At 35.7% G+C, this 14,142-nt stretch overlaps 1 protein-coding gene across 1 annotated transcript in view; it reads right to left on the bottom strand.

Annotated features, from left to right (window-relative positions):
* Positions 1–14,142, bottom strand: part of MMS22L (MMS22 like, DNA repair protein) — a 134,789-nt gene that overhangs the window by 92,783 nt on the left and 27,864 nt on the right. The window contains exons 10-11 of the mRNA XM_024759348.1: positions 8,988–9,164; positions 43–105 (exon numbers count right to left, since the gene is read on the bottom strand). Of these exons, the coding sequence (XP_024615116.1) occupies positions 43–105; positions 8,988–9,164 (240 nt within the window). The remainder of the gene's footprint in view (positions 1–42; positions 106–8,987; positions 9,165–14,142) is intronic.

The following is a 14,142-nucleotide window of genomic DNA, read 5'->3' as shown; positions in this document are numbered from 1 at the left end:
AATTTAGCAAAGCCCACAAACTGTCTCACTTTAAATGTGTACCTGAACATTGATGGACTTTTTCAGCAGTTCTTCTACAAAGTTCCAGTTTGATTCCATTTGTCTCTAGAAAGGGAGAAAATATTGCATTAAAATTACTGCTCTTAATTATTAAAATTATAAAGTAGCAAGTTAAGTGTGAAGTACATTTTCTACTATCATCAGATATCATTACAATTTCTTGACTGTCTAAAATTACTTTGGCAAAGAGTTAGTTGACAGACTTGGAAGAAAAAAATTTACAACTATTCCAATCCCATATAAACCTTATCAGGAGTGGTTTTATCAAACAGTGGTACTTCTATAAAATTATAAATGTTTTAACAAATAATAAATTTTTGCTGTCAGATACAATCTAACAGGGGAAAAAAAAACCTTTAAGTATATTTGGATTTTTTTACACCAGCGACTGTTCTTCTTTATTCTGTACTTTACTCAGCATAGATTTTTACCTTTGTTTTATGCATAACAGCTTCAAGATGGTCTACTCTAGTAAACAAGTAACTAAAAATTTTATACAGAAAATTAAAAAAAAAACTTTTACACACTGCTACCTCATTCAGCCAATGGTCACTTATCTGGCAAGCTCAACTATCCTGAAGACTCTCTATAATAAAGAAGAAAGCCAAAAAAGACTTTCACAAAGCCAACATATTTCACAAAGGCTAGGCACTGAGAACAATTCTACTTTTCCAAAGGGAAAGCCTGGAGGAACTTTTCACAGGATACCTAGTTCATTTGATACTCAGTTCTTAAAGGTTTGGATATGTGGATATCGGTCAAAAGGAGAAGCAAAGAAAGAACCTCCAAGAAGCAGCAAGTAACAACTAGTTTCTGACAAGATAAGAATAAAAGGTGCAGAAGTTACCATAAAACTTCAGAAAACTAAGACACAGGCCTTAAAGAATAAAGGCAAAGAGCCTCATCTACCCTTCTATCCGTGTTATAACAACTATGCTGTTCGTTGAACTCCAGTGACCAATACAAAGTTAAAGCATGTTCAATATTCTTGATTTTAAATGGCTGGATAATGTTCATGTAAGATGCTAACTACATAAAATCACTAAATAAATATTTCCTTAATAAAAGTGCCTAGTGACTGTGGTAGCCAGCCTCTAAGACAGCGCCCAGTATCCCCCTGTCTCCTAGTATTCATACCCTTATTTAATCCCCTCCCACACTGTACCAGACTTGGTCTGTTACCAACAGAATACCAATACTAGTAGGACTGATAGTATGTCACTTCCAAGATTAGAAGTCACTGAAGCGTCCATCTTAATGACAATCTCTCTCGTTGACTCCTGGGAAAAGCTATGCTATGAACAGGATCGAAGAAGCCCACATGATGAGTGACTGAAGCCTCCTGCCAAGGTGAGCGAGACTAGAAGTGATTCCTCCAGCCCCAGTCAGGTCTTCAGAGACTGAGGACCCAGGTGACAGCTTGACTATATGTCAAGCTTGACTTGAGCCAGGAGCCCCTAGGCTCCTACTGGATGCCAGACCCTCAGGAACTGTGTGAGAAAATGTTTGTTTTAAGCTGCCAAATTTTGTTACTCATCAATAGATAACTAGTACAATGATACAGTTATTTTTAGAAAGGAATTATTGGTTTTTTGAAATACATTTATGTAAATAAAGTGAATGCAAAATATTTATAAGGAAAAAATATGTAGTAAAGAATATGGCCTTGCCCAAAGAGGTCTGGACTTTATCCTTGGTTTCTGGGAGGTAATCTCTGGGGCCCTTCGAATGTTTTGCCTGATAGGAGCATCTTTGTTTGCCCCTGGGCCTAGAGTCATAACTATTGTCTAACAATGTAACTGAGGGTGGAGGGTGGCCACACCCACACAGTCTTAGGGTAGAGCTAATTATACTTGAAAATCAACAATGTAACTTAGGCTGGGGGCTTTGGGTCCTGTATTATTTGACCTGAAGACTGAGCTCAACCATCATGTGGATGCAATCCATTATGCCTATGTAATGGAGCTCCAATAAAAACTCTGACCACTGCAGTTCAGGCAAGCTTCCCCGGTTGGAAATACTCCCTGCATACTGTCACACACTGATGCCAGGTGACAAAGGTGTCTCAACTCCACGGGGAGAGGACAACAGAAGCTCCACATTTGCTAATTTTCCTGGACTCTGCACTATGTACTCTTCCCTTTGCTAATTTTAATCTATATCCTTTCCCCATAATAAACCATAACTGTGAGTATAAAAGCTTTCAGGGAGTTCTGTGAGTCCACATAAATTACATGGCTCTGGGAATCCCCGAGCTTGTAATTAGCATCAGAAATGAGGTAGCCTTGAGGACTGTGCTCTAAAACTCTCTCAAAAAGGAGACCATTTTGTTCTAGCAATACTATGTGTACATTGTGTTGGGGTCTTTACATTATTACTTCCTAAAATAAATCGTACCCAACTCATAGATAACACAATTAAGTCTCAGAAATGTCGTGTACACAGAAGTCAGAGCATGAATTCAAATCCAAGTAGGTTTGGCTCCAAAGCCAGTGTTCCTTCCATTACACCATGCTATCAATAAATGAGTTTCTTTTTCTAACAAATTTTCCCTCAGCTTCCAGCAATCCACTTTCATATCATTCTTTATTAAGATAACATCACCACTAGTCCTAAATAATCACAAGCATGACAGGGTTGACGTACTTAGTTTTATAATTTGATAGGGCTAATGAGTATGTTTTGGTTATTCTAGCAATTTGGATCACACAAATCAGAGAGAAGTATGATTCTCAGCCAGAGAATTTCAACTCTGTTTAATAGTACTGTGGTTATAATCTAAAACTCTAAAACAAAAAATAAATTCAGAGGAAAGAATGGCAACTATATCATGCCCAAATCAAGTCTAAGTGGGAAAATATGTGTAAAAGGGTAACATATTTTTCTTCCACAGGGAAACTTAACTTTGAGCAGCTACGGTATTTTTTTTTTTTTCTGTATACTAAGTTGTAGTATAGAAAGGAGGTAACAGTCATCAATTTGGGGCTATGTTTTATATTTCTTATCCCATTATTAAAATGAAGACACTCACTTAAGCTTCAGCACAGGTGGTATTTCCACCGGAAATATAAAATAGACACCCCACTCTCTACTTACAGCCGACTAGGTAACCTGGAGCAACTCTCATTTTAAGGTTGTATTTCACACCTTTTATCTAGTCACCATTTCAGATATTTCAAAGAAATGCATCAGCTGGCCTCACTGACTGCACTATGTTCTGGGCAGGGAAAGCACTGTTAAAATGATCCCTGCAATGTCCCAAAGTAATTTTTCTCTTTAAACTATATTTGCTTTTAAAATAGATGTCTGGGATTGTAAGAGGCTAACACACTCTCATCAGGAACAAACACGGATGGCCACTCTCACTACTTTTATTCAACATAGTTTTGGAAGTCCTAGCCACAGCAATCAGAAAAGAAAAATAAATAAAGGGAGTCCAAATTGGAAAAGAAGAAGTAAAACTGGCACTGTTTGCAGATGACATGATACTATACATAAAAAATCCTAAAGATGTTACCACAAAACTACTAGAGCTCATCAATGAATTTGGTAAAGTTGCAAGATATTAATATACAGAGATCTGTTGCATTTGTACACACTAACAATGAAAAATCATAAAGAGAAATTAAGGGAACAACCCCACTTACCATTGTATCAAAAGAAATAAAATAATTAGGAATAAACCCACCTAAGGGGGTAAAAGACCTGTACTCCGAAAACTATAAGATGTTGATAGAAGAAACTGAAGATGACAGAAACACATGGAAAGATATATGGTGTTTTTGGATTGGAAGAAATCAATAGTTAAAACGACCATACTACCCAAAGCAATCTACAGATTCAGTGCAATCCTTATCAAATTACCAATAGCATTTTTCACAGAACTGGAACAGAAAGTTTTTTAATTTGTATGGAAACACAAAAGACCCTGAATAGCCAAAACAATCTTGAGATAGAAGAATGGAGCCAGAGGAATCATGCTCCCTGACTTTAGACTATATTACATAGCTACAGTAATCAGAACAGTATGGTACTGGCACAGAAACAGACACATAGTTCAGTGGAACAGGATAGACGGCCCAGAAATAAACCCACACACTTATGGTCAATTAATCTATGACAAAGGAAGCCAGAATATACAATGAAGAAAAGATAGTCTCTTCAACAAGTGGTGCTGGGAAAACTGGGCAGCTACATGTAAAAGAATGAAACTAGAACATCCTCTAACACCATATACAAAAATAAACTCAAAATGGATTAAGGACCTAAATGTAAGACCAGACACTACAAAACTCCTAGAGGAAAACATAGGAGGAACACTCTTTGACATAAATCACAGCAATATCTTTTTGGATCCGTCTCCTAGAGTAATGGAAACAAAAGCAAAAATAAACAAACCTAATTAAACTTAATTAAACTTAAAAGCTTTTGCACAGCAAAGGAAACCATAAACAAAATGAAGACAACCTACAGAATGGGAGAAAATATTTGCAAATGATGCTATAAAAAAGGGATTAATTTCCAAAATATACCAACAACTCAATATCAAAAAACCAAACAACCCAATCAAAAATTGGGCAGACGACCTATGTAGGCATTTCTTCAAAGAAGACATACAGATGGCCATCAGACACATGAAAAGATGTTCAACATCACTAATTATTAGAGAAATACAAACCAAAACTATAATGAGGTATCACCTCACACCAGTCAGAATTGCCATCATCAAAAAGTCTACAAATAATAAACACTGGAGAGGGTATGCAGAAAAGAGAACCCTCCTACACTCTTGGTGGGAATGTAAATTGGTGCAGCCACTATGGAGAACAGTATGGAGGATCCTTAAAAAACTAAAAATAGACCTACCATATGATCCAGCAATCCCACTCCAGATACATGCACCCCAATGTTCAGTGCAGCAGTACCTACAATAGCCAAGACATGGAAGCAACCTAAATGTCCATCAACAGAAGAATGGATAAAGATGTGCTGTGTGTGTATGTGTATATATATGTATACATATATATACACATACACACACACAATGGAATTTTTACTCAGCCATAAAAAAAAGAATGAAATAATGCCATTTCCAGCAATATGGATGGACCTATAAGTCAGAGAAGGACAAATTTATATGATATCACTTATATGTGGAATCTTAAAAAAAAATACAATGAACTTATTTACAAAACAGAAATAGACTTACAGACACAGAAAACGAACTTATGGTTACCAAAGGGGGAAAAAGGGGGAGATTATAAATTGGGACTGTGGGATTAATGGATACACACTACTATACATAAAATAGATAAACAAGGACCTACTGTATAGCACAGGGAACTATATTCAATATCTTGTAATAAACTATAATGGAAAAGAATGTGAAAAAGAATATATATAACTGAGTCACTTTGCTATACCCTTGAAACACTGTACATTTCAATTAAAAAAATAAATAGAAACAAAATAGATGACTGGGATTGTAAGAGTTTAACACACTCTTATCTAGGTTGGGAGAAAAGCATTAAACAGAAATATATAAAAATCTAAAGTCTCTAGTATGAGAAGTGAGATACCAAATTTTCCTTAAAGGCCTGTGTTAAGGAATTGGCAACTTCTGTGATTTAAATCCACATACAGCAAAAATCCAATTTACAAAAACTTAAAAAAAATTAACCATATCTCAAACCTATTTAAAATATAAAGATTTCACATTAACCTTCAGGGCAAAAGCAGTTCACATTTAAAAACTGAAACATCTCTATGATTATCACAAGACTAGCAGTATTTCTCTGCTGCAGAACATATGACTAACTATTATTACTTCATATCATCCTCTCACACCAGATTACTCTTTAGTGGAATAAAGCATGCTTAATGCATAATCATTTTCTATATGGTAGCTGGCTATGCTAATACATCATAAGGAGAAAAAAAGAATTCAGATAATTTTCAAAATTCTGACCTAAGTATATCTCAGAAACAAATTAAAATCCTATATAATCTCTCTGAAAGAATGAGTCAATACACCTTTATGTTCATAGATTAAAATGATTTTATGATTTATAAACCAAATTGAGACACTTCTGAGAATAAAAGGGAGCAAACTAACCAGATGGGATGAGGAGAAAATGGGCATAAACTGGGACTGTCCCTGCCAGACTGGTACACATGGTTATGCTACCAGAGACCTATTCATGAGAGGAAGTTCTCAGAAAGTTTCTCATATCAAATTTATCTAAGTGATAAAAATAGGGTGATATTTAACCACTGTGTACCTCAGTTTCTTTACCTGTAAAATGGATATAATATTAACTTCTTGCCTACTGCATAACACTTCATTGAGATAAAAACCAAATAGTCACTCTGAGATATTAAACACTTTGCAAATGCAATATGCTAAAGGTATCACCCCTAATGAAGACTATCATTAACCGGAGAACTTAAGTTTTTGTTTTTGTTTTTTTTTTGCAGTACGCGGGCCTCTCACTGTTGTGGCCTCTCCCGTTGTGGAGCACAGGCTCCGGACTCGCAGGCTCAGCGGCCATGGCTCACAAGTCTAGCCACTCCACGGCACGTGGGATCTCCCCAGACCGGGGCACGAAGCCGTGTCCCCTGCATCGGCAGGCGGACTCTCAACCACTGTGCCACCAGGGAAGCCCTCAAGTTTTTCTTTTAAAGACATTAAGAAGTCAAGAAACGTTTGAAACTCTCTGAAGACTCATGAATAAAGGCAAAGTCTATTTTACATATACACACACACATTATACATCTTTATTATTTTATCATATGAAAGTTTTTTTTTTCCCAAATACCATGGCTCTCTTTCCTCTTAAAACCTATATAATTTTAAAAATTAAGATTGAAAAAAAAATATGTATCTTGGCAAAAGAAAATCATAAAGGAACTGCTGACAAATATTAAAAGACAAAGGTTAAGCTATTTTAAATACAGAGAATTCTTTCACTATCTTCATCCAGAGCTAATAAAAAGCAATAATGTCCTACGGAGTTCCCTCTATGAAACTGAAGAGTGATTTCAGCAATGCAACATAGGGTGGTTGTACCAATACAATTCAAAACTACAATAGTAATACTAATGATATGTATTAACGTGCCTAGATTACCTACCATACTGGGAGCATGTGGGGGTTGGTATCAACCACTATTGAAATGTACCACTCACTCAAATAAGTGTTAATGGCAGATCCAGCAAGCATTAATAACATGAAAGCACATTCCTTGAAGCAAAAGGCAGTACAATCTATTTCATGTGTATCCTATCACGGACACCTATTATTATGATGGCCACTCAGTAGGAACTCAGAAGTGCTTACCTAATTATCCTATTTATTTACATTGCAGAAATATGTATTTGGAAGAATTAAGGTTGGGTGGTAAGAGAAATAAAAATGCTTATGTAAAGACCTTTGAATTATAGATAAATTTTTTGAGTTCTTTCATTGTTGTTCTAGTATTTTAAGAACTAAAAGATGTGAAACATAACCATATTAACTCCATTATAATACTCAATGAAAGGAATACTAAAGTAATAATGGCATTTATCGGTTACCATATATCAGTATGGGAAGGACTCATGTGCATAAACAAAGGACATATGATCCTTCTGAGAAGTTCATTCTATTGATCTTATTGATCTCTCTCAATGAATTGGTAGAATGCTTAAATACATCGATACTGAGCTGTGTGTGGCCTTCTCAGAGCACTTTCTGACTTATCTAACTATATCTTGTGATCTCTTAAAGGACCGTTTATTACTAGGGAATCACTTAGAGGACCTCTAAGGCCCTTTCTCCGTTTCTAGGACACTATGTCAATACTAACTGACTCTCAGATTCCACGGATGATGTCTGGGCTCTGTCCAGTATTCCAGAAAGAGGAAAATCTGTGAAGTCCATCAAGGAACATGTTTCATAAAGCAAAGGTTCCCATATCTGATAAGAGTATGAGATCCAAAGGACTTTTTAAAAATAAGAATTTCCATACTCCAGACCAGATTACAGTACTAAAACAGAATCTCTAGATTTAAGAAATCTGAATTTTCCCTGCATCGGCAGGCGGACTCTCAACCCCTGCGCCACCAGGGAAGCCCCAAAGGACTTTTTAAAAATAAGAATTTCCAAACTCCAGACCAGATTACAGTACTAAAACAGAATCTCTAGATTTAAGAAATCTGAATTTTTAGAAACTCACAGATAGGCCTGTTGATCAGCCAGGCTTGTTAACCACTGCCAGAAAAAAAAGACAAATTTTTAAAATACAGACATGCTTATTTTATGGAACTGATGGGTTAATATAATACTATATTACTTCTGAACATGGAAGAAGTTATATACAAATAGGGTTTCAGATAAATACACCTACCAGCTGGTTTTATTTCATAGGGATTTTAAAATAACACTGAAAAAATGTTTCTAACTAGAAATTAATATGCTAGTTAAAATCTCTGTCTTTTTACATGAAGTAACTTCATCGTTGTTTAACAGATTAAAATATCTTCACAAAAATCTTCTCTAATTCATTTCTAGAGATGTAGGCTTTCCCTTTGGCAATCTTAAAGATTTTAGAACTAGAAGAAATCTGAACAGAACAATCCAGTCCCATGATTTCTGGATGAGAGAACAGAGGCCCAGAAAGGTTTAAGTAATTTATTAACAGTCACAAAACTACTTAGTAGCAGGCCAGGACTAGATCCCAAGTCTTTTCCCTAAACAAACAATAAAAACAAAGATTATCATTTTCAAGATGTTTACAGAAAGGTTTACAGCTTCTAGATTCAGAAGCTGAGTTGATTTCTGTAGGATTATAATCTGATTTTTATTGTTTCTCCTCACTTGCTAATTTGCCTACAAAAAGTACATATTGATTGATAATACAAGAAAGTTTGGAAAAATAAAATCTTACCATTTCATCCGGTATTCCATGGCGATCAAACTGATAAAATGATGCTACATGAGCAATCATCCACCAACTAAAACCCAATGGATCCCTGGGCTGGATTACAGGCACAGAAGGTCTTCTTTGGTCATTTGATTTTTCAAAGAGCGTTTTAAGTAGTTTATTCAACCAGTTCCAAAATGACTGTAGAAAAAGAGGTATTATGATTCAATTAAATTCAGACACTTATCCAATAACCTGTGATTTGGGTTTTTTTCCTTCATTTTTGTAAGGAAATATAGACACAAAAGAGAATACAAAACACATATATAAAACTTAGAGAATAATAAAAATACCCAGGTTAAAAATTAGAAAATGACTAGTTCCTACAGTTTCCACAATCATATCTTCTCCCATCCAGGAGTAACAATTATTCTGACTTCTATAATATATCATTCCCTAGTTTTTTAAGTTTTGCCACATAGATACACACGCCTCGATCACATATTGTTTGGCTTCACCTGTTTTTTTTTTTTTTAATGTGTTTGTATTCTTACGTAGCTTGTTTCTATTCTTTGGTAACTTACTTCTTTTCCTCAATATTATATTTGTGAGATTTACCCATATTAGTGAGTATAGCCATAGTTCATCAGAGTATTCCAATATATAACTATAAGATAAACTATTTACCTAATTTACTACTGTTGAACATTTGATGGGTTTTAGTAAGATTTTTTCTAGGTATTTGTCCATTTTATATAAATATTTGATATTATCAGATATTTTAATATTTGCAGTTTGAAGGCATGTTACCATTTTCATTTCTAGTACTGACTTGTAATCATCTCAAGAAAGATTAGCCAATTTTAGTAATTTTTTTGAAGAACCAACTTTTGGCTGTTTTGATCTTTCAATCTTTTGATCATCTTTGTTGTTTTCAATTTCATAAATTTGTGTTAGTCTTATTTACTACCTTTTATTTTCTTTGGGTTTACTATACAGGAATTTTTTCCCCTAACTTCTTACAATGAATTCTTAGCTCATTAATTTTCAACTTTTTTTCCTCTAACATTTGTATTTAAAGTTATATATTTCCCACTAATTATACCTTTAGCTGCAGTCCCAAAGCTTTAATTAGTAGTATGTTAGTTATCATTTACTTCAAGATATTTTATAATTTCCATTATATCTTCTTTCACCTATGAGTTAATTAGAAATGCATTTCAGTATTTCTAAGCATATGTGTATTTCTTCTCTTTGTAGTTCTGTCAGTGTTTATTTTCTACATTTAACAGCATATTACTAGCCACATAAAATTTAAATATATTTTATCTTCCTGGTGAATTGGACCTTTAATCAGCATGAAATGACTTAATGCTTTCGTTGGTTTTAAGTCTAATTTTCTCCAATATTAGTTTAATACATTACCTTTCTTATATCTTTTTTCTATCAATTCCAAATCCTTCTGAATTTTGTTTTAGATTCTCTCTTACAAACAGCTTACAGTCTGTTCTGACAGTATATGTTTTAAATGAGCAATTAGTACATTTGCAGTTAATGTAATGTAACTCATATATTTAGTTTTAAACGTACCATCTTTTTTTTTTTTTTTTTGCGGTACGTGGGCCTCTCACTGTTGTGGCCTCTTCCGTTGCGGACCACAGGCTCCGTATGCCCAGGCTCAGCAGCCATGGCTCATGGGCCCAGTCGCTCTGCGGCATGTGGGATCTTCCCGGACCAGGGCATGAACCCGTGTCCCCTGCATAGGCAGGCGGACTCTCAACCATTGCGCCACCAGGGAAGCCCGACAATCTTATTCTGTACTTCTATTTATACGTCTATTTTTTCCACCTATACCTCCTTCTTGCCTTCTTTTGGGATGACTACTTCACTATTTTCCCCTTTATTAGCTTGTAAGTTAAATAACCTACTCTCTCTTCTTTTAGTGGTACCTTAGAAACAACAGCATACATTCAAATATCTTGGTAAGTTAATATATATCTTGCAATTCTCTCAGACAAAACAAGGACCTTAAAATACTCTAACTCATTTATGCCCTACCCAATTTATAAGCCAGTATTACCATGTATTTTAGTTTTTAATCCCATTAGATTATATTATTGATTTATACAGGACATTTACCACTTACTTTATTCCTTCTTCTGCCTAAAACTTATCTTTCAGGATTCCCTTCAATTTTGCTTCATTGAAAATTGTTTCACCCCAGTCTTGAAAGATTTTGCTGGATGAAGAATTTCTTATTGAAAATTACCTTGTTTTAATACAATGAAGATTTCCCACTGGCCTCCACTGCTGTTGAGAAATCAGCTTACAGTCTAATTGTCATTCTTTTGAAAGTAGCATTTTTCTGTGTGAATGCTTTTAATCTCTTCTCTTTGTCTCCAATGTTCTGCAGTTTCACTATGATGTATCATGGTGTGTTTTTCTTTTTATTTGCCCTAGATGGAATTCATTGGGCTTTTTAATATGATAGCTTTCATTAACATTAGAAGATTTTAAGTCATTTTCTCTTCACATATTTTTTCTGTTCCACTTTCTACTTCCTCTCCCTTGGAACTATACATAGAAGTATATCAGATATTCTCTCTAGTCTCATGCTGCATTTATCTACCATGTTTCTTCAGTTTTCTTTGATCTGTAACAGTTGTTCAGATTATCTTTCATGACTGACCCTGATGTTTTGAGTAGGCCAGCTATTTAGGTTTGACTAGTATTTCTTCATGATTAGATTCACATGATGCATTTTTGGCAGGAATATCAAAAAAATCTTTGTTCTTTCAATGCATCACATTGAGAGTACATAATTTCAACTTGTTTTATTATTGGTTAACTTTGATATCTTGGTTAAGGTGGTATCTGCTAGATGTTCTGCACTGCAAAGTTACTGCTCCCTTTGTAACAAATACTGTGCAGAGATACTTATCAAGCTATGTAAATATTGTGCTTTTCATCATATTTTTGACAGCCATTGATGATTCTTGCCTGAAACAATTACTATGAGGGTTGTCAAGTGGTATTTTCAAATTCCATATTACTTCTACATTTACTAGGAAGAGTTTCCCTTCTCTCCATTTATTTATATCACTAAAGACTCACAAATCCTTACTGTACAGATTACAGTCCTTTGCTATCATTTATTTTTTTGCTCAAATTCCCAGATTTGGTGTGTGGGAGATCTTCATGTTGGCCCTTGTGTCCTTTTGACAAGTCCTCATCATTTTGTCAGCACCTCGTTAGTTTCTGGTACAAAGGGTTCCAGACTTTTTTTATTTTGCATGCTCCCACCTAGAATCAGTCATTTTACCATTCTCTTTTCACTGGAGAATGGTCATTTCAAAACCAAGACATAGCTGAAATTTTCTCATTGCTACTCAGATATCCACCTAGTAAATAAGGTAGAAAAGGTATATATGTCCACTCACACATATCACTCAGGAAATACTCATTAGTTTTCCTTTTCTTCCCTGAACTTTAAGTCTAAATGACATCTACTAGGTACTGAGTGTTGAGTTTTTAAGAACATACTCATACAGATATAGCCAGTATTAGCTACATTTTAGAATATTTTCTGGGCTAAAAATATGCCCTTAATCATATTAGTTTATTTTCATTCTTGGAGTTCCCACATAATTTGTGCTACGTGTGAATTCCCAAACATTCCTGATCCTCTCCTAGGTTTCTCTACTTGCTTCCTATCCTGTCCCCCTGGGAAGCAGCACCTTGTTGCCTCCACAAAGGTCAGCAGTAGCAGTCCAGACAACATTTGAAAATAACTTAATAACCCTGAACTGCTGCTCCCCTTTGGACAATTTCCTTAGAGCATTAGTCCTTTGAACACTGACTTGGTTCCAGAAAATGTCCCTTTCTCGGTGGGAAGACTCGAAATCCCATTCAGTCTTCCCCTCTCTCATTCCAAAGAATAGGACGGAGGGTAGGCGGTAGAGAGAAGGAATTAAGTACTTCTTTTTGGAAGAATGTAAGCTTGTGTGCGTACACGCATATATATGCACACACATAATTTGTTCTTTTAAAAAAATAAACAGTGCATTACAGAAATCAGCACTGACACATCATAAATTTTTTAAATCATGTACAAGACAGGAAAAAAAAATCTCTGCTTTCAGCAGTCTGGAAAGCTCCTAAGAATAGGTTCTATATAGAGCTTAGCCCGCTGTCAGCATTCAGGGGAATGATCACATCTCCTGCAATATCATTAACTCCTGAGTGAATGAAAGAGAAAAGCTTCCCTGTTCCTCCTGAATCTTTCAATTGCTTCTTCAGTTTTTCTTTCTCTGCTTATCTACATCCATCTTGGTCCCCAAAGCCATTGCCCGTCTGATAGTACAAAGAGTAATTTTTAACTTGCTTCTTTGTTGTTTTAGAAGGAATTTTTTGTTTTGATTCCTTTTTGTTTGGTTAATTTTTCTTGGTCTTGAGATTGTATTAAGGGAGTATGTCATAGTTAGAGTCCACAGAGCAAAAGATGGGACTAAATTGCTCTTCTTTTTATAAATTTATTTATTTTTGGCTGCATTGGGTCTTCATTTCTGTGCATGTGGGCTTTCTCTAGCTGCAGCGAGTGGGGGCTACTCTTCGTTGCGGTGCGCAGGCTTCTCATTGTGGTGGCTTCTCTTGTTGTGGAGCACGGGCTCTAGGCACCTGGGCTCAACAGTTATGGCTCACGGGCTCTAGAGCACAGGCTCAGTAGTTGCGGCACACGGACTTGGTTGCTCCACGGCATGTGGGATCTTCCCAGACCAGGGCTTGAACCCGTGTCCCCTGCATTGGCAGGCAGATTCTTAACCACTGCGCCACCAGGGAAGTCCCTACATCGCTTTTCTTTAAACTGAGGGCTTGTTCTATTGTGCCATATTGGTATTTCATTCAATGCTTAGGCTGGAAGTCGGAGATCAGGGTGCCAGCATGGTCACATGATGGCCCTCTTCCAGGTCACAGACGTCTGCTGTGTCCTCACAAGGAGGAAGGGTTTTTGAGTCTTTTTAAATGCTCTACTGTTGCCTTGTTTTATGTTTTTTTTAAGAAGTCTAGTGCAGGTCAACTTATTTAGCTTTTCTAAGTAATTTAGCCTTTTTGCCTAGAGGATATGAAGATTTCCTTCAGGACTGAAAGATATTTCCTGTATGTCTGAAGTCAAATAGTT

This window comes from Neophocaena asiaeorientalis, unplaced genomic scaffold, assembly GCF_003031525.2.
Source record: "Neophocaena asiaeorientalis asiaeorientalis breed wild unplaced genomic scaffold, Neophocaena_asiaeorientalis_V1.1 scaffold505, whole genome shotgun sequence".
Lineage (NCBI taxonomy): Eukaryota > Metazoa > Chordata > Mammalia > Artiodactyla > Phocoenidae > Neophocaena > Neophocaena asiaeorientalis.
The sequence above is the reverse complement of the archived record's forward strand: the minus strand, read 5'-3'. Positions and strand labels throughout refer to the sequence as shown.